The 22,549-nt window shown below is 35.1% G+C and overlaps 1 protein-coding gene across 1 annotated transcript in view; it reads right to left on the bottom strand.

Annotated features, from left to right (window-relative positions):
* The window catches only part of RPAP2 (RNA polymerase II associated protein 2), an 82,950-nt gene that overhangs the window by 38,927 nt on the left and 21,474 nt on the right, over nt 1-22,549 (bottom strand). The window contains exons 7-10 of the mRNA XM_068540308.1: nt 17,753-17,788; nt 14,928-15,864; nt 9,711-9,793; nt 6,981-7,061 (exon numbers count right to left, since the gene is read on the bottom strand). Coding sequence (XP_068396409.1) covers nt 6,981-7,061; nt 9,711-9,793; nt 14,928-15,864; nt 17,753-17,788 — 1,137 coding nt within the window. The remainder of the gene's footprint in view (nt 1-6,980; nt 7,062-9,710; nt 9,794-14,927; nt 15,865-17,752; nt 17,789-22,549) is intronic.

The raw sequence follows: 22,549 nt of genomic DNA, 5'->3' as shown, positions 1-22,549 counted from the left end.
CCTCTTTCTTGAATTACAGACTTCTATATCTAATGATCTACCTTCATTTCCACTTGAATGTCTAGTAGGCATCTCAACTTTAGTACAGCCAAAATTGATTTCCTTATCTTCCCCCGCAAACTGGGTCCTCTTGCAGGTATCTCCATCTCAGTAAATGGCTACCCAATCCTTCTAGAATCCAGCTGCTCAAGCCAAAAATTTGGTGGGTAACCTCGACTCTCTTCATATCCCATGTCAAATCAGTCATCAAATCCTGATGGTTCTATTTTCAAAATAAAATCTTATCACTTTTTATTACCTCCACTACTTTCACCTTGGTCAACATCATTTCTTGCCTAGATTACTGAAACAACATCCTAAACAGCATCTAAACGGTCTTCCTGCCTCTGACCATCTACTACAATTCTCAAATCAGCAGACAGAGTGATACTGCTAAAAATATATGTCAGATCACATCCTTCCCCTATTCAGAATCCACAAACTGCTCTCCATCTCACTCAGAGTAAAAGTCAAAGAATGACCATGGCTCCAAGGACTATGTAACTATACTATAGCCATTCCCTGCCCTTTACTTCTCTGACCATATCTCTTTGTACCTTTGCCTCTGCTCATTTCTCCAGCCTCACCAGCATCCGTAATATTCTGTGAACATACCAGGCCTGCTTCTGCTTCAGGGCATTTGCACCTGTTGTTCCCTGTCTGATATATTTTCACAGATAGCAACACGGCTTGTTCCCTCACCAACTGTTAGGTCTTTATACAGATGGCACCTTCTCAATGAGGTCTTCCCTAACCAGCCTATTTAAAAATCACATCTTCCTCCTTAGTACCATCCCTTTTTCCCTGCTTCTGGAGAGAAAAGGAGGAGAATGAACTGGGAAAGGGAAAAAGGTATATCACCACATAATAACACACATATTGTCTTTAAAATTTTATATATCCTCTCCATTAGAATAATGAGAGAAGGAATTTTTTTCATTTTGTTCACTGTTTTATCTGTAGCAACTAAAACAGAATCTAGCACATAACCAAAAAAGGCCAAAGAAGGGTAAGCATGTAAGAAAAAAAAAATGTCAAAAACAGTTAAATAGAATTTCCTTTTCTATATTCAAATCTCCCAAAGCCAAGACAAATTTAAGATTTCATGAATTTATTTACTCGTTCAGAAAAAAATCTAGTGACTGCCTGCTCTATGCTACCATTTCAGGCATTGGGGAAAACACAAGATCTCTGCTTTCACTTCAAAGTACTTTAAGTGGCAGAACAGCAAAATTTTTACCTGCTATCATATTTCCCCTTTTGCTGAGCCAAAATAATTTCAAGCACAGATGCTAAATTATCATACTTAACTATTTTCTGAGTGATAATTCAAAAATTAAAACAGTAATATTTGATAGAAAACATTTTAAAAGCACAGTTTTAAAATATAATTGGAAATTCAATACAGATTTAGAAAAAATACATTGAGTCATCACTGATGAAACTTAAAAAGGACTTGTGTGTCAAAATACAATTTTAATTCAAATCATATTTAGAAAAATATCTTGCTTCAACAGTGACAACAGTGAATCATTACCAAGCAGCTTCTGATGGAACCACTATGACAGGTAAATCAATGTAACATTCCAGATAAATGACTATGATGCAATTCAGTGGAAAGCACAGCTCTATTCACTGGGGAAAGATTCTTCAAAGAGCTGAAAAAGCTGCTTCATGTTTACTTCTAACAGGCTCTCAAGTCTGGCTGAATATTAGGATCACCTGGGGGGCTTCTGAAAAACACTAATGTCTGAGCCCAAGCCCAGCCAAATGAAACTCAATCTCTAGGGGTGGAGCCAGGCATCTGCAGTTGTTAAAAGCTCCCCAGGTAATTCTGATGCACAACTGGCTTAAGAATCACTGTTCTACAAGTTCCTATTATTGATTATCATTTCAAAGAGAAAGATATGGTTATTTATGTCAACTCTCCCACCACCAGTATTGACTGAAAAGATCTCCCAACACTAGTCACTGTCATCAATACGGCGTTTTCCCAGAGACTTCACCTAGAAGACCTAGCCTGTGGTCACATACCTGTTAAAATTGTCCTGCCACAATCTGAAGACCCCAAAACGCGTTATCTTACCAGAGATCTTTCTGTATTGTAACTGACATTTTGCTAAAAAGCAGCAAAGTCAATTTAAGCAATTTTTATTAAAGCTATAGACTTTGACTTGCAGGTACTAAAGAGTAAATATTTTCAAAAATAACTTAACAACAACGTTTTTATATATAGCATCCACTACACCAAAACAAAGAAGAATTTTTTGGCTTATTTCTGCAGAACTTGTTGAATTTCAAACATATATAAAAATAGAACATAAAATCAACTCCCATATAGCTATCACAACTTTGACAATTATCAACTCCTGGTCAATCATGTTTCATCTATACAACCTCATATTCAACATCACCCTAACCTGGATAATTATGAAGCAAATCCCACACATCATATTGTTTCATCTAGGCTTTATTTTAATTTAGTGTAAATAATGCAGAAAGTAACTAGAAAAAACTTATACTTACATAGTAAGAATGACAGAAAAAGGTGATAAAGTAACAGTTTATAAATATAAAAGGAAAATGACATTTGAGTCTCCTCATTTCTGCAGTCTGTTGGCTACCTCTTACTAAACTAAAGAACACTGTGCCTCTTGTCTTGGCTAGCTTATGTGTCACATAAGGCACAGGTAACAGAATCCGCTCAAGTAGAGTTCTTACTTGGGGTCTAGAGTGGTGATAAGTGAAATTACTCTTTTTAAAAGAAAATCTTTAATACTAATAATTACCGAGACAACCAATAGATTCCTTAAAAAAAATTTTTTTTCAGGGGCTTCCCTGGTGGCGCAATGGTTAAGAATCCACCTGCCAGGGCTTCCCTGGTGGCGCAGTGGTTAAGAATCCACCTGCCAATGCAGGGGACACAGGTTCGAGCCCTGCTCTTGGAAGATCCCACATGCAACAGAGCAACTAGGCCTGTGTGCCACAACTACTAAGCCTGCACTCTAGAGCCCGCGCGCCACAACTACTGAGCCTGCAAGCCATAACTACTGAAGCCCGTGCGCCTAGAGCCTGTGCTCCACAACAAGAGAAACCACTGCAGTTAGAAGCCCGCGCACCACAATGAAGAGTAGCACCCTCTCGCTGCCACTAGAGAAAGCCCGCGCACAGCAATGAAGACCCAACACAGCCAAAAATAAAAACAAACAATAAATTTATAAAAAAAAAAAAAAAAAAGAACCCACCTGCCAATGCAGGGGACACGGGTTCGAGCCCTGTCCGGAAAGATCCCACATGCCACAGAGCTACTAAGCCCGTGTGCCACAACTACTGAGCCTGCGCTCTAGAGCCCATGAGCCACAACCACTGAGCTCACGCGCCTACAGCCCATGCTATGCAACAAGAGAAGCCACCACAATGAGAAGCCCACGCACCGCAATAAAGTGTAGCCCCCGCTTGCCACAACTAGAGAAAGCCCACACCCAGCAAAGAAGACCCAATGCAGCCAAAAATAAATAAATAAAATAAATTTATAAAAAAAATTTTTTTCAGCTTTACTGAGGTATAATTGACACATAGTAATTTTATATATTTAAGGTACACAAGATGATGTTTTGATATATGTATACGATGTGAAATGACCACCACAATCAAGCTAATTTACATTTCTATCACATAGAGTTACCATTTTCTTCCTTCCTTCCTTCCTTCCTTCCTTCCTTCCTTCCTTCCTCCCTCCCTCCCTCCCTCCCTCTCTCTCTCTCTCTCTCTCTCTCTCTCTCTTTCTTTCTTTCTGGTGAGGCCACGTAAGATCTATCCTCTCAACTTAGATTTGGGGTCTAAACCCAACTACTAGTTGTGTGATTTGAGATTACTTAATCTCTCATCTCTCATCTGTAAAATGAGGATAATACCACTATTTTTTGGAAATTAAATGTGTAAAGTGCCAAGCACAGTCCAGTAGATAATAAGTACTACATTGAATACATGTATTGACATGGACTAAACATTATTACCAGGGCTGCTTCAAAAGACCAAAATAACAAATAGCCTGGACAGTGAGTGGTTTCCAACCTGAAATACCTAAATTTCTAGGGCACATGAAAGTAATAATGTGGCAATCTTGCAGTTGTAGCCATTTTTTTCCAATGGGTTTCTAGTAAGTTCTGAGAACCTCAGAATAGTTAAAAAAAAAAAGAAAGAAAACATACAATTAGATAGAAAAACAGCTTTAGAAAATATAGGCAGAGTAAGTTGAATCACTTGTTCATCTATTCTAAACGAGTGGGGTAAAAAATGAAGTACAAAATTCATATTTGTAGTTCAAGATCAAAGGCTTTATTCTAATATTTCATCTAATGTGTCTTCAGTGACTTTACCAGTTTGCTCAGAACGGTGATTAAATAAACACTGTCTGCAAGAAATTGAGTAACAAGTCTTTTAAAAATCAATGAAACAGAGTAGCACCTGGTCTTCATCTTCCCTCAGCTAACCTTTCTTAATATGATATTTACTTCCTAATAAATCCTGAACAGATCCTAAACTTCAGTGCTTCCACACTGTGCATATCTATTCAAACTTTATCATCAGTGTAGACAGTTGAAAAACACTTTTGTTTTCTTTTGGATGCATGGTTTTGTGACAGGTATACGACCCAGACCTAAAAAACAAGTGTCTCTCTCTTCCTAACTAAATAGAAATGCAAAGAAGTTCAGCTTTGGTCTTGGTATTTGGCCCAAACCCTCCTTTTAGCAAAGCATTTAGTCAGTCTTCCAAAGGCCTAGGCCAATCTGAGCATCATTTCTGGCATTCTTAAACTTGTGTGTGATCAATGATCTTGTGATTGCATAGTTACCATGACATCCAATGAGTGTAACAATGTCAGTAATTAGCACAATCATGTCATTCAGATTTATTGTTATTCCCTGAACATTCACTTTCAAATATAAACATTCTAGATGAAATGGAGTGAAAATGTTCTTATGTGCTTGTTTTATCAGTCAATATAAGAGTAAAATGCTGTAGTAATTAATGTGGCTTATGAAAACTTAATTTTATGCATAAAAGAATTAGTAAATATTTTCAGTTATTTAGCAAAATAGATTGACAGTTAATACAAATATGTCATACATTAAATAGATAACTTCCTCAAGAACACTATATCTGGGAAAAAATGTTTATAAAAATTCAAATAATGTAAGACAAAATAATAGAGATTAGATTTATCATAATTCAGTCTTTGCAGAACTGTATCATGTACTATCATTCATAACATTAAATAACATTTAAGAGCTGTATTTAAATTTCAGTTATTTACTTCCATTTAAGTCATAAATTTTTCAAGAAAACATCCTATTGGGGAATTCTTCACACCTTGTGATGATGAATTAAAAACAATGTTACCTCATAATACCATGGGATGGAAAAATACCTAAACTATGTAAATAACAGATGGGCAATAATTCAAATATAATCTCTAATCAAAATAATTTTTAAGATGTTAAGACAAACCTGTTAGAGAAAATTAGGGTACCCCAAACACATTTTGTTTAGTAAAACGTCACAGTAAACAACTCTACAAGAATGTCTTAACATAGTCTTAGGTCTATGAAGGCTGAAGATTCAAACATAAAGTGTTACAACCAATCCTTTTTCAGTAGCTGAAGATGAAGAATTTTTGAGACATGCCTAAACTTCGAATCCTAGTTCCTATTAAAATAATTTATTGGAAAACATTTTCCTGAATTACTTTGTGGCACTCAAAAAGGTTAGTGATGTTTTCAAATGTGCTGGTTGAAAGTGTATATCTATTTGGTATTACCTATGTACAATACAGGGACTGCAAGAGAAATCTAATTGCTGACAGTGCCAAGAAATTGTTCCTGTATTATAATTGTAAACTTTAAAAATCTTACTACTATTGTTGGCAATAAACTATAATAATTATTGATTTTTTGGATGAAATGATTCTTTTACCCTAGAAGTTCATCCTATGTTGCTGCTGTCTGGCTTTAGCCACAGACAAATATTAATTTAACTTTGGGTCACTGGCATTGGGCCAAAATGTGTATTTGGTACACCTCTACTAATAACGTTTTTAGAGGCCTATCTCTATGCTTCTTAGTAGAGAACCTCGTCTTAGCCTGTTGAATATTTTTACCTTGATAGTTGCAGAAAAATCCCAACTGCTCCACTTCGTAATTGATATTCTCTATTCTTCCTGTCCTTGTCTTATCACTTTAAGTCTGTTCCACACTACTCAAAGCCAAATTATCCACTGTTTTGCACTGCTATCTGTGCTCACCTTGTCTTCTCACAGGAGTTCTTCCTCGAGGGTGGGCATTAATCTTCTTCTGTATTGTCCATAGTGCTGGTCATCTGATATATATTTACTAATTCACTAAAATCCAAGATGTCACTGACTAACCACCTTTGTGTCTCAGATATTCTCCTTCTTAATTTTAGGCTATTCCATAAATAAACTATCCAAAACTAAACATATCAAGGTTTGAGCAAATAAGGGCTTGCATTTAACAAAAGATATAAGCTGGAGGGGGAGGGACAAATTGGGAGATTGGGATTGACATATACACACTACTACATATAAAACAGATAACTAATAAGGACCTTCCTACTGTATAGCACAGGGATGGGAAAAGAATCTAAAAATGAGTGGATATATGTATACATATAACTGATTCACTTTGCTGTACACCTGAAACTAACACTGTAAATCAACTACAATAAAAATTAAACAAAAACAAAAGAAAACAAAAGACATAAGTAATGTTTACTGGAAGAGAAAATAAAACAGTATTTAGATTTAAGACAATGAAGGTAACTCATTTACTTTCTTCATGCCTTAGTCTACTATGGATTCTGCAAGGCAATTACATAAAGTCAAAATAACTGAGAAGGAAAATCCTAATATTAACACTAACCTGAAAGTTCGGACAAGATTTTTAAGTTGTGCGTAAACATCTCCTAATGTAATCTGAAGAGGCCCCAAAAGTCCAGGCAATCTGAAAATAAAAAAATTATATTTCCTTTAAAATATAATTATACAGATACATTTCTGGGGGTCTTGCCTAAGTCTGGATTTTCCATAGGGAATCACCGAGGTGGAGACAATTAAGCGAGGTTATAACTGGTAAGAAGTCATAAAGAAATATTTCAAAATAACTCCACACTCTATTTTGTAGCCTATGCTACAGAATGAGGCACTGAAATGCAAAAATATCATTTTGGCTGCCATCTATATTCTTGTCTCTAGTATTTCTTACCTTTTTACTTTCAAATATTAAATAAATGGAAAGAACACAGGCCAGAAGAACTGCCCTCCAAATGGTCCAATATGGGAGTGTGGCATATTTCTTATTGCATCCTTATGGTAAGAGTAAACATTGGTACATTTCTAGAGAGCAATTTGACAATATATACTAATATTTTAAGTGTGGACACTCTTTGACCCAATAGTTTTACTATGAAAAAATTTATCCTAAAGAAATAATCAAACATAAAAAAGATGGTTATTGGAGAAATATTTTTAGTAGTGAAAAACTGGTAACAAATGTCCATCAATAGGTGGTTAAATAAATTATGATATAACCATATAATAATAAAATCTTTAAAATAATAATATAAATCTATCTTTTTTAATGTAGAAAGATATTCATGATAAATGTTAAGTGAAAAATGCATATGTAGTATTGTTCCATTTTTATAAAAACATACATGTTATAATGCAATTGCATATCACACATAGTATATATCAAACATATGTCATTCTCTCTAGGTTTAGACTATACCAGAGGGAACCAAAAGGGAATGAATATACACACACCATCTATACCACATATATGTCAGGGATAAACATCAAAATATTAATAGTTACTGTTGAGTGGTGGGATTACAGGTGATTTTCACTTCCTTATTTATATCACTTTCTACAGCCTAAATCTTCTGGAATGAACATGTATTACTTTTTAAAAAAACTTATTATAGAAGTTTAAAACACGTTTCAAAATAGAGACAGTAACAATAATAACCCCATATTTCTAGTCCCAGATTCAACCTCCCTGTATTTTGTTACATTTGCTTCATTTTTCCTTCCTTCTTTTTTTTTTTGCAATATCTTAAAGTAAATCCCTGACATCATGTCATTTGACCCCTAAATTATTCCTTATTTATCTCTAAATACAAGTGCATTTTCGTATATAATCATAATAAAACCATCACACCTAACCAAATTAACAATAATTCCTTAATATCATCTAATACTCAGTGCATATTTCATGTTCTTTGATTCTCTAAAAGTTTTTTGTACAGTTGGTGCTACTTTTACAATGAGAAAAAACTCAACTGCTTTCATAAACAACCAACCAAAAAAATCCCTATGTCACTATAATTATTTTGTTTTCAGTGTTCTTTGTGCTTCTTCTTAAATTATTCCACCACTTCTCAAATTTAGTTCTTGCCCTAAAATCGATAACTTGGTCTTCTAGCAGGGTTCCTTTTGGTATCTTCTGTGGTAGCCAAAACCCATAAGGAACAGAATTCCTTCAATGACATGCCTATGTGGTCTTAAATTTAAAACTGGGTACTTTCATTAGATAAAAAGTCTAGAAAACTATTTCCACATAAATCCCTACCTACTAATTACATGCCAGTATAGTTAATCTATCCCAACTTTCAAAACCTATGTAACTAAAATCAAGGACTGATATTTTCTTATCCTATGAATCAGACAGATGGTGACTTACACTGTTGTCTAAAATAATATTTAACTGAAACAAATGTATAAGTATAAAGAGCAGGTAAAAGACAAAACAGATTTATTATATATGAAGAGTCTAACACATAACAGGCATTCAATAAATATTAATTTAAACACTTATTTAACGTGTAAAATTTAGAGAAGTAAGCTGTTCAAAATACTATGGCTTCTAGAAAATAGGCTTTTCTTATTTTTGAACTACTACAAAATTAGACCTCTCCACATGCACAGGACCTTAAATAATGACTGAAAACACCTTTCTGTCTTTTCTGCTGAAGAAAAAAAATGCTGGTTGAAAAGTTCAAGACAGCCGTCACACCTCTGAAAAAAAGGTTTTCAAGCTCCTTTTGAAAGAGAAACCAAGATTGCAATTTTCAAATGTCATTTATCACTGGGCTAATTACAAGAACAACAACTTCCACTACGGGAAGCTTAAAACTAAAGTGCAAAACTCAAGTTGCTGAGTGTGAAATGGTTCTATGAATATGTATACAGAATAAGTCAATAAACCGTTAAACCTTTATAAAATCTTATTTACACGTGAAACTGACGTGACACATTTACCACAAATCAGTATTTAAATGGGTCTAGCTCTGATATTTCTTCCCAGACTTCACTAGATTATTAAATGGGAGTGAGGTAGTTTGGTTTTCTACTCCCATAATTTCAACCTTCCTCTTTATTACGTGTCTCTATGTCTTCTACACAAAGCAATTTCAATATTCTTTGGTAGGACATCTTAAAAATCTAAATTTCTCAGGTGACGAAATCCATGTAAACTTTACACATTATTCTTCTGTTCAAAATTCAAGGATTACACCTATAAGTTATGAACCCACAAATACCAAATTAATTTTTAAATATTATAAACATGGAATGATAATTACATACTTACACTTTACTCAATTTTTCAAGTACGATGCGTTTTCTAATCTGGTTCTGAGAACTTGAATCTATCAGTGGAAAGGTGGGATCATGCTGAATCACATTTTCAAACAAAGCAAAATAAAATCATAAATTTACATTCTTTCTTTGATAAGAACAACAAACATTAAAACACAAAAAGTTTATACCTGTGGTATGGTAGAATAAAAATTAGACTTCAGAATTAGAATATTTAAATTTGAGTATCGGCTCAGTCAGTAGGCTGGTATGAACTTGCTTGAGTCATCTGCCCTCTTTTGAGAGCATTTTCTCATCTGTATAATAGGGATACTAATACCTTCTTTAGTAAATGAGAAAATGTATATAAAAAGACTTTGTAAAATGCTAAATGCTATATAAATGTAGGAGATTAAAGGACTAAAATTATCAAATACTATAAATGTGTTATGGGAAATTCCACTTCTAGAAATGGCAAACAAGATAATTCAAACCACTTCTTCTGCTGACAAAAACTGAAAAAACTGGGAAAAAACCCACGATTGTTTGAAAGCATCAGAGTGCTAATAAGGTAGTAAAGAATTATGGTCTGAGATTCTGGAGAAAGTAATTCCAGAGAAGGCACTGACTAATTTCAGAAGAGGCAATTTAGATAATGAGAACCTGAGCATCAGAGTTCAGGGCATGCCAAGAAGGAAGAGGTAGTGTCAACCTACCCCAAACTTGAGACCAGGACTTAGAAGGACCATACTCCAGGAGTTAAGAATGAAGAGGAAACGAACTGGCTCTTGCAGGGACTGAAGCCCAGCTTCAAATCACCTTAATCACTGATTGGATTAAAGTGATTTGGGGGGACTTCCCTGGTGGTCCAGTGGGTAAGACTCTGCACTCCCAATGAAGGGGGCCCGGGTTCAATTCCTGGTCAGGGAACTAGACCAGCAAATCATCTGCCAGAAGCAAACACAAATCTGTTCTAGAGGAAGATAACATCAGCCTGGGTTTCAAGTTATCTCTAATTTTTATTATGCAATGTTTGCCACATAATAAAACAATAAGAAAACAAGACAATATGATCAAAATCTGAAACATTAGCTCATAGAAATCAACCCCTAGGAAATCCATGTAATGAAGTTAACAACCTTATTTAGAATAACTATGCTGAATATATTCAAAGAAAAATAACAAGATGGAAAATTTTAGCAGAGAACTGGAAGCTATATAAAAAAAACAAACAAAACTCCTAGTAACTGAAAAATACAGTACTTAAAAGAACTCAATGGATAGATTTAATAACACAGTAGAAAAGACTGAACAGAGAATACTGATTTGGAAAATATCCAGAATGAAGCACAGACACACACCCCTCTCCTCCCACCCCCCAGCTTGGGGTAATGCAAAGCACAAGAGAATATAAAAAACAGAAGATACAGTGAAAAAGACTAACGTATCTGCAATTGGAGTACCAGGTAGAGAGGAAAGGGAGAATGGGACAGAAGCAATACCTGAAGAGATAATAACTGAGAATATTCCAAAACTGATAAAAAAAAAATCAAGTCACAGATTTAAGTATACAACAGCCAAAAGAATAAATACAAATATAATCACACCTCGGCAAAGCATTCTAAAATTGATGGTAACCAAAGACAAAAAAAAAAAAAAAATCTTAAAAGTAGCTAAAGGAAGAAACAGTATTTTCAAATAAGAGAAATAAATGGAAGCCAAAAGACAATGAATATGTATTTTCAACGGGCTGCAAGAAAATAACTAGTAATTTAGAATTAATTTAGAATTCAATGTCCAGGAAAACATCTTTCAAAAGTGAAAGTAAAATAAAGAATGTCCTGACAAAACTGAGAAGATTCATCATTAGCAAACTGGCACTAATGGAAATAAAGGATATTCTTCAGGCCCAAGGTGAACGATCCCAGATGAAAGAATGGAGATGCAGGAAGGCATGAAGAACAGTAAAAGAGTAATTAATTGGATAAATCCAACTTAATACTGACCATAAACAATCTTGTAGGATTTAAAAATACAGAGAAAATAAAAGTACACAACAACAGAGCACGTTCAGTCAAGATGGGGTAAATGGAATTAAAGTTTCTAAGGTACTAATTGTCCAGGAAGCAATAAAAGTATTAACTTATATTAGATTTTAATAAGACACAGATTCAGTTTTTAATCTTTAGGGAAACCAATTAATGATCAGTAAAAGAATGTATAAAAACTAGCTAACAGAGGGCAAAAAATGGAATATGATATCTGATCCAAAGAAAGCAAGAAAGGAGGGAAGAACACAGAACAGGTGGGACATGCAGAAAGCAACAAGTGAGATGCTAGATTTAAACCCAAATATATCAATTATGACACTAAATGTAAATGGACTAAATTCTCCACATAAAGGACAAAGACTGTCAACCTAGATTTTAAAAAAAAAGATAGACCTTGAAAATACTAATAAAAGAATGCAAGTGTCAGGAAAGTAGATCTTGTAAAGCCAAAAATAAATAAATAAATAAATAAATAAATAAATAAATAAATAAATAAAATCAATGGAGAGCAAAGTCATTCCGTATGCTAAGAGGTTAGATTTACCAGGAAGACATAACAATCTCACGTTTGCACCCAAGATTATGGTCTCAAAATATTAAAAGTAAAATTCACAAAACTAAAAGGAAAAATAATCAATTTATAACTATGCTGAGAGACTTTAACTCACCTTGCCCATCTCTCTCAGTAACTTAAGGAATGAGCAAACAAACAAACAAAACAGAAAAGAAAGAAGGAAAAAAGAAAGAAAGAGAAGAAAAGAAAAGAAAAAGAAAAATCAACAGTGCTTTAACGTGCACAATTTCCGCAGAGAGAAACAATGAAATCTGACCGATACTCCTCACCATAAACAAAAATCAATTCCAGATGAATTACAGATCTAAATGTTAAAGGAAAAACAAAGCTTCTAGAAGATGAAATAACCTGGGCTAAGTAAAGATTTCTTAAAGAAGTCACTAAAGGGAACCATTAGTAAACTGGACTCAAGACACCATTAATGAGTGAAAAGGCAAGTCTCAGAGTGGAAGATATTTGTAATACATAAAAATGGGCTTGAATCCTGAATACATAAAGAATTCCTGATATTCCAATAGATAAATGGAAAAAAAGACTTGAACAGGCACTTCACAAAAGAGACTATCCAAATGGTTCATAAGCAGGTGAAACAGTGCTCAACTCATTAATCATCAGAGAAATGTATTATAACCTAAAATCAGTACCATCGGAATAGTGAAAATAACAATATCAAGTATTGGTGAGAATGTGGAGTCATGTAAACTCTCATACAGTGATAGTAGAATATAAAATGGTAGAACCATTTTGGAAAACTGTTTGGCATTATCTAGTAGAGTTGCATATATGTATACACTCTGACCCAGAAATTCTAGTCCTAGGTACGTACCCATCAGAAATGCATACACATTAAAAGAGAGACATACACAAGAAAAGTTCATAACAGCATAGTTCATAGTAGCCCCAAACTGGAAACAGCCTAAATCCTTATTAACATTAATAAATTGTGGTATATTTATATAATGGAATACTATGCAGCAATGAAAGAATAAACTACAAGTATCTGCAACACAAATGACTCACGAACATAATGCTGCACAAAATAAATTGGATACCAAAGAACATACACTGAGTGAATCCATTTACATTCAGTTCAAAATTGGGAAAATTAATCTATGCTATTGTAGTCATTAATTTGGGAAAGAGGTAATGATTTGGAGGAGACATAGTGGGGCTTCTGGATTACTCAAATTTCTTGGCCTGGGTAGTGATTACACTGGTGTGTTCACTTGTGATAATGCAATGAGCTGTACACTTACTATCTGAGTTACACTTCAATGAAAAAGTGTTTTTTTTCTAATATATATTAAAAAAAATGTTTTTAACATCTTTATTGGAGTATAATTGCTTTACAATGTTGTGTTAGTTTCTGCAATGAAAAAGTTTTAGCAACAGAGAAGCAGTCAAATTTCAGGGATTACTTTTTCCTTCTTAAGGCTTATTAGCATAAAAACAATAAAACAAGTGATATACTAAAGTTATGCAGCTTAGTGACAGAGATCAATGTTTCTCCAGGCTTCATATAAAGTTATGGATGCTGTCTAATAACCCAGTTGAAGTGATTTCAAATACAGTGTTGGGCTAGGTAACATTCTGTAGAAATATAAGAAATTTCTAAAGTTTTACTGTATTTCCACTTTCACACTCTTTAAATCTCCAAATGTGTTCTTAAATTTAGAGCCATATTTACTCAGAAAACAAACTCCTATGGTAAAAACAAGGTTATCACCTATTCCTCTTCATGCCAAATGACTTCCTTTCCCAAACTACACATCAACCAAAAATGGGTAATGGAAATATTGAAAGAACCTCATTAAATCTCAGCAGCATAACATCAGTTTCTACATATAACTATTTACATATAACTGAGTACCAATTATATGTCAGGCACTGGGATAAATGCTTTATACGCATTATCTTTAAAACTCATAAAAATTGAGTAAGGGAAGCCATTTATAATCCCATTTACAGATAAGCAATCAGACTCAAGAGACTCAAGTTTTCATACAGCTAGTAAATGACAGAGCAGATAATCAAATCTACGTTACCTGAATGTGCTCTTTCCATTTTCTCCTATGTCCACTATTTCCCCAGTAAGTCTCCTTTGCTAAATAATTTTCACTCATAATATTTTAAGTGAGCATGCTTGCCAAATATTATCCAGACAAATATTTTACTATTCAATTAGTAAGTCTACTCCACTGCATATAGTCCCATTGGAAATAAAACACAAAGATACACACCCTCTGTAGAAATCTGAAAGCATACATACCAACGAAGAAAAAACAAGCCTTTTCAGAGAGTCTACATATTATATGAAGAATTAGGTTTTAAAGAAAACTTTGTCCCACAATTGTAGGCTATTTCTACATTAGAGAAAAATGTTAAATACTGATGAAAATTTCCTGGGGCAAACTTTAACTTATTTGGAAAATAATAATGTCAATACTGGAGATGGCATTTTAAACCAAAAGACTGGAAGACTAAAGAAGTCTTCTGAAAATTAAAAAAATTATTCCTTCAGTACTTTTCTTCCTGCTCCAAGATTTACTATGGTGAGTGTTCCACATGTTAGCAGTATGGAAAAATCATTATCATTAAGACATACCTCTTCCGAGTCTTGTGATTTGGTGGTTTCTTCATTCAAAACATATCGTCCTCTATAAAACTCCCTGATCCTTAGATTTAATGTTTCAGTTTCTTTTTTCAAGTTCTCATAACTTGGCAGTGGTTTAATGGCTGTATCTGAGGCTCTAAACGGTAAAGACTCATCCAAGCTGTTCTGAGATTCCTGCAAGGCAGGGGAATGACTGTCTGGGTCACAGTTCACATCATCTTCATCAGGTTCTTCTTCCTTAACCAGAGGGGCTGAAGAGGGTTTCAGACATACAGAAGCATAATTCTGGCCATACAAAAACCTCAAAGTTTCTTCTGTCTTCCACTCAATCAAAGTCTCCTTCAGCGCTTTAAGTAAGTTTGCCTTTGCAACTTCAGGGCACACCTGCACTGAACTAGAAGCTGACCTAGAAACTTGGTTCGATTTGGCAAATTTCCTCTTAAAATGCTCAGCACTTTTCTTACTTATGCCTACAAGAGTTATTTTTGAACTATTGTATTTATTTTCAGAAATTTTTAAAGCTTCTAATTTTTCTTGCGGAGACCTATTTGAAGAAATCTGAGTATTTACATTCTGTAAAGGAAGTTCACAAGCAGCAGCTTTCTCCTCACTATCTAATCTGCAATTGCCTAACTGCTCAGTGACATCTATTACTGTCTGTTCTTTGCTTTCATGTTTGGAGTTAACCTTTTGACCAGCTTTCTTCTTCATTATGCTTTTTTTGCGCAGCTGTGGCCTTATACCCGTTGCATTTGGTCTGTTTCCTTGTAGAATGGAGGAAACAAAGTCTTGCTCATTATCACTGCTACTATCACTATGAGTGCCAGAAGAACTAGATTCATCATGCTTCTCAAAATGGCCAGGACTGTCAACATCTGATGTTTTAATGGCCTTACTGCATAACTGTATTTCTTCTCCAGAACGACCACTGTTGAGGGAAGGAAACAAAACAACTGTAACAGAAAAGCAACATGTCCCACAGTATTTATACTTTGTAACTTTCAAGGTAGAAACCTTTATTCCCTAGGCAAGGCCTTATTTATAGGCTTATATTTACCTAGGCCTATATATACACACACATACACATTTCAGAAGAAAGTTATAATTCTATAATTTCTCTACATCTTATTTATTTGATATAATTCTCTTTCCATCTTCTTCCCTTGTATTTTCTCTCCAATTATTTTAAAAGTGTTATGAGTATAGCAAAAAAAAAAAAAAAACACAACAAAAAAAACCAAAAACCAAACCATATACACACAAAAACAAAAACCCCACAAACCAACATTTGATAATTCCATCCTACTGAATTATTTTGATTTTTGCTTGCTCCATTTCTGTAACTGCTTTATATATCTTTTTTTTAAAAAGGATTCTTTTGAAAACTTCATTATTGGTTTCTCAAAAAAAAAAATGAGAGGAACTGTTTAGATTTTGAAACATAAAAATAAAAAGAGACGTTTAAGCATTTTCCAATTCTGGTTGATAGTTATGCAGAAAATTCCATTGAATGAAAAATTCAAGAAAGCCATAGCAGGAAATAAAGTTGGCAAGTCAACATTTATCAATGAAAGATACTTATACTTGAAAATCCCAGAGTTAAATCACAATGATAATAATAAGACAACAGTTTTCCCTTTGACTATGTTCCTTTAATTTTCAGATTAGGTTTATAAAAGATTAAAAAATATGAAAGAGCAGAGGCAAAGAGAGCTTTGTCTATACAAACTTGAGATAAATAAGGATAGGAGAGCAATTACCCTTAAGCAAATGCACATATAATAACTTTAAAAGATCAGGATGGCAAGGATTCTAGGTCAAGAAGCACTTGGAGGGTGGTGAAAGGGTATATGGGAACTCTCTACTTCTCACACAATTTTTCTGTAAACCTAAAACTGCTCCCCGCAAAAGCCTATTACAATTTTTAAAAATAAAATGAAATAAGATAATTCAGCAATAAACAAAAAAGCATGCTTGGGGAAGTGTAAAAGAAGAAGAAAAACAGTTGAAAATAAGGTTGTAGATGGGAATGGAGAAAAAAGATAAGTTCATTCAGTATTTTATAACATTTTTTAGTTAGAGTCTAGCCTACATAGCCACAGTCTGTTGTATCTGAAGTAAGTACAATTTCAAAAAACTTAGAACAACTCAATTTTCATGCATACTTTCTCTTGGAATTGTATGGTAATTATATTTTTCTATACTATTTTGAAGCTGTAAGTTAAAGATTTATAGCAAATAATAAATATCTCTCACTTGTGCTCAATTCCATCTAACTAAGGTAGTGACTAATAACTAGGAAAATTTATTCTGGAAGATAAAAGGATATGTTTTGAGAGATGATCATGGTTGGGCAAGCAATACCATGAGGAAAGTTTAGAAAAAAAAAAATCACAACTTGGAGTTTCTATTACTGCTTTAGACACTCTTTCAAATAATTAAATAACTGATATATTAATGTTTTGAAATTCTGTAAAACTATAAAAACCTTTCAACAAATGTAACTGGCACAGTCTAGTTGACAAAGAAGCACAATATCTCAGATGGAAGCTGTGTTTGTGTCATATTTCAACAGGTTCAATTAGACTTCCTTGGTAGGAACAGCTGTACGGTAAATCATACAGATCAAACACATCATCTTACCATCACAAAAGAAAAAAAAGCTGTACAAGGCAAATATTTCTTTTTGTGGGCTAAATGGGCACTTACATAATGCATCAGCACAGGAAGTCCAAGAGTTCATATCACCTGGTTTACTCTTAATGCTTCTATTAACAAGAATACATAGAAGGTAAGTGATACTGATTCAACCATACCTTTGTCCTTCCTGTAGCAGCTGAAAATCAGGAGGTCTGTGACAAAAACACAGAAGTAAAAAATTGAAAGCAATTGATATGTCAAACACTTTCAGGTGTTTATTATAACCACTTTGGATAGAAAATATAATTAAAAGGAAATAGTTCATATAAAGATTTTTTAAAGAAAAACATTAAACTACAACATATTATAAAACTCATCCACAAGAAATACGAATTAATCTTTCTAATCCAAAATTTACTTACATTTCAGGACTAAGTTCAACTTCCACTAGCCCAATTAGGTTTTCCTTGACTAACCTGCTAAAGTAAATCTCTCCCTTCTCTAAATTCCAGAGTCATCATTGTCTGTAGAGTTAATATACATTAATCATGTGCTCTTCTATGACCTAACACAGAAATTTTATCTAAATGTCTTACTTTTCGTATGTTTAAGTCTAGTTTCTTAACTAGACTACAAGCTTGTTGAGGTCAGAGATTATTTTATTCAATATTATAATTCTCCTGTATTTCCTTTATATGGTCAATAAGACTTTTTGCCCTAATTTTGAGAAAGCAGTTGTATTGTAGCATGGATGTGAGGTATGTAGGTCAGGTGATTTAACTCTAGGAACAATTTTGCTATGCAATGCTAGAAATCACATATGGCTGGGCATTAAAAAGGGGGAGGAAAAAGCTCTTAAAAAGCCAAATACAAAGAGGAACAAATATAATAGCAAATGAATCCAAGAGGACAGGAAAACTCTGTAAAGTGCTTCTGAAGTACTCAGAAAAAGTGGCTTCTAAAGACTACAAAACATGTCAAATAAAAGTAAATATTCAAAGAACTAAATAAATGGATCAATATTCTATGTGCACTGATAGAAAGATTCAATATTGTCAAGAGGTTAGTTCTTCTCAAATTGATCTGTGATTCAATGCACTCCCAATCAAAATCCCAGCAAATTATTTTATGGATATTGACAAATTCATTCTAAAGTTTTTATGGAGAGGCAAAGATCCAAAATAGTTAACATAATATTGAAGGAGAAGGACAAAGTTGGAGAATTGACACTACCTGACTTTAAGACTTACTATAAAGCTACAGTAATCAAGACAGTGCAGTGTGGCACTGGTGAAAGAAGAGACAAAAAAGATCATTGGAACAAAATAGAGAGACCAGAATAGACCCACAGGAATACAGTCATGATCTCTGACAAAAGAACAAAGGCAACACAATGGAGAAAATATAGTCTTTTCCGCAAGTGATGTTCCACATGCAAAAAAATTAATCTAGACACAGACCTTACACTCTTCACAAAAATTAACTCAAAATGGATCACAGACTTAAAAAGTAAAATGCAAAACTATAAAACTCCTAGAAGAGGGACTACCCTGGTGGTCCAGTGGTTAGGACTCCATGCTTCCACTGCAGCACTGCAGGGGACCCAGGTTTGATCCCTGGTTGGGGAACTAAGACCCTGCGTGCTGCTTGGTGTGGCCAATAAATAAATAAATAAATAAAATTTAAAAACATCAACAACAAAACACAACAACAAAACTCCTAGAAGATAATACAGGAGAAAACCTTGATGACTTTTTAGATACACACCAAAGGCATGATCCATGAAAAAAGAATTGATAAGTCAGACTTCATTAAAATTAAAAGTTTCTGTTCTGTGAAAAATACTGTCAACAGAATAAAAAGATAAGACACAGACTAGGAGAAAACATTTGCAAAACACATATCTGATAAAGGACTGTTATCGAAAATATCAAAGCACACTTAAAACTCCACAGTAAGAAAACAAGCAACTCAATTAAAAAGTGGGCCCAAGGCCTTAACAGATACCTCACCAAAGAAGATAAACAGATGGTAAATAAGCATATGAAAAGATGCTCTACAACAGCAGTCCCCAACCTTTCTGGCACCAGGGACTGGTTTCGTGGAAGTTAATTTTTCCACGGACCAGGATGGGGGGATGGTTTCGGGATGGCTCAAATGCATTACATTTATTGTGCACTTTATTTCTATTATTATTACATTGTAATATATAATAAAACACAACTCACCATAATGCAGAATCAGTGGGAGCCCTGAGCTTGTTTTCACTTGCCACTCACTGATAGGGTTTTTTGTTTTTCTTTTTTTTTTTTACTGATAGGGTTTTGATGAGTCTGCAAGCAATTGATTTATTATGGTCTCTGTGCAGTCAAACCTCTCAACTAATGATAATCTGTAGTTGCAGCCACTCCCCAGCACTAGCATCACCACCTCAGCTCCACCTCAGATCATCAGGCATTAGATTCTTATAAGGAGCACGTAACCTAGATCCCTTGCGTGTGTAGTTCACAGTGGGGTTCAAGCTCCTATGAGAACCTAATGCCGCTGCTGATCTGACAGGAGGCAGAGCTCAGGCGGCAATGTGAGCAATGAGGAGCGGCTGTAAATACAGACGAAGCTTCGCTCGCTCGCCCACCCGCTGCTCACCTCCTGCTGTGCAGCCCAGTTCCTAACAGGCCACGGACCAGTATTGGTCTGTGGTCCGGGGGTTGGGGACCCCTGCTCTACATAAGTCATCAGGGAAATGCAAATTAATACAACAAGATACCACTATACATCTATTAGAATAACCAAAATCCAGAACACTGACAAGATCAAAGGGTCTGAATGTTTGTGTCCCTTCACCCCCAAATCATATGTTAAATCCTAATCCAGGGCTTCCCTGGTGGTGCAGTGGTTAAGGATCCACCTGCCAATGCAGGGGACACAGGTTCCAGCCCTGGTCCAGGAAGATCCCATATGCCGTGGAGCAACGAAGCCCATGCGCCACAACTACTGAGCCTGCGCTCTACTGAGCCTGTGTGCCACAACTACTGAAGCCTGTGCGCCTAGAGCCCGTGCTCTGCAACAAGAGAAGCCACTGCAATGAGAAGCCTGCGCACCGCAATGAAGAGCAGCTCCCACTCACCACAACTAGAGAAAGCCGCGCGCAGCAACGAAGACCCAATGCAGCCATAAAAAAAAAAAAAAAAAAAAAAAATCCTAACCTAATGTGATACTATTAGGAGATGGGGCCTTTGGGAGGTGATTAGGTCATGAGGGCAAATATTTCCTGAATGGGATTAGTGTCTTTATAAGAGAGGCCAGAGAGATCCCTTCCCATTCTACCATGTGAGGACATAACCAGAAGTCTTCAACCCAGAAGAGGTGCTCACCCAACCATACTGGCACCCTGACCTCAGATTTAAAACCTCTATAGCTGTGAGAAGAAATTCCTCTTGTTTTTAAGCTACCCATCCATGCTATTTTGTTATAGCAGCCTGAACAGACTAAGACATGCACAAAAGACCTCACCAAAGAAGATATACAGCTGGCAAACAAGCATATGAAAAGATGCTCCACCTCATATATCATCAGAGAAATGCATATTAAAATAATAATGAGATATTACTACACACCTATTAGAACAGCCAAAATCCAGAGCACTGACACCATCAAATGTTGGTGAGGATGTGAAGCAACAGAAACTCTCACTCACTGCTGGTGGGAATGCAAAATGGTACAATCACTTTGGAAGACATCTTAGAGACGTCTTACAAAACTAAACATACTCTAACCATACAATCCAGAAATCATACGCCTTGGTATTTACCCAAAGGAACTGAAAACATGTCTATACAAAAAACTGTATGCTATGTTTACAGCAGCTCTATTCATATTTGCCAAAACTTGGAAGCAACCAAGATGTTCTTCACTAAGTAAAGGGATAAATACTATGGTACATTCAGACAATGAAATATTATTCAGTGCTAAAAAGCAATGAGATAGCAAGCTATGAAAAGACAGGGAGAAACTTAAATGCTTTTTACTAAGTGACAGAATCCAGTTTGAAAAGCCTACATACTATAGGACTCCAACTATATGACATTCTGGAAAAGGTAAAACTATGGTGACAGTAAAAAGATAAGGGGTTACAGAGGTTTGGGGGGTAGGAGACGAATAGATGGAGCATAGAGGATTCTTAGGGCTATAAAACTACTCTGTATGACACTGTAATGGTAGATTCAAGTCATTATACATTTGTCCAAACCCAAAAGTGTACAACACTAAGAGTGAACCCTAATGTAAACCATGGATGTGGGTGGTAATGATGTGTCAATGCAGGCTCATCAATGGTAAGAAATGTACCATTTTGATGGGGGATGCTGATAATGGGGGAGGTTATGCATGTGTGTGGGCAGGGGGTTTATGGGAAATCTCTGAACCTTCCTCTCCATTTTGCTGTGAACCCAAAATTGCTCAAAAAACAAAGTCAATTGGGACTTCCCTGGTGGTTCAGTGGTTAAGACTCTGAGCTCCCAATGCAGAGGGCCTGGGTTTGATCCCTGGTCAGGGAACTAGATCCCACATGCGTGTCACAACTGAGAGTTCCCATACTGCAACTAAGGCACCGGCGAGCCGCAACTAAGGCACTGGCGAGCCGCAACTAAGGAGCCGGTGAGCTGCAACTAAAGAGCATGTGAGCGCAACTAAGGAGCCTGTGAGCGCAACTAAGGAGCCGGTGAGCCGCAACTAAGGAGCCCACCTGCCGCAACTAAGACCCAGTGCAACCAAATAAATTAATTTAAAAAAATAATAAAAGTAAAAAACAAAGTCAATTAATAGAAAAAAATACAAGAAAATAGGTGTGCACTAAAGAGAAGCTAAGGCACTGAACATAAATCCTATTTAAAGGGCAAAATAGGGCTGTAATGAAGGTCATATTGCAAAAACCTTTGATTAAAAAAAGTCAAGTTACAAACATTAAATGCTGG

This window comes from Eschrichtius robustus, chromosome 3, assembly GCF_028021215.1.
Source record: "Eschrichtius robustus isolate mEscRob2 chromosome 3, mEscRob2.pri, whole genome shotgun sequence".
Lineage (NCBI taxonomy): Eukaryota > Metazoa > Chordata > Mammalia > Artiodactyla > Eschrichtiidae > Eschrichtius > Eschrichtius robustus.
The sequence above is the reverse complement of the archived record's forward strand: the minus strand, read 5'-3'. Positions and strand labels throughout refer to the sequence as shown.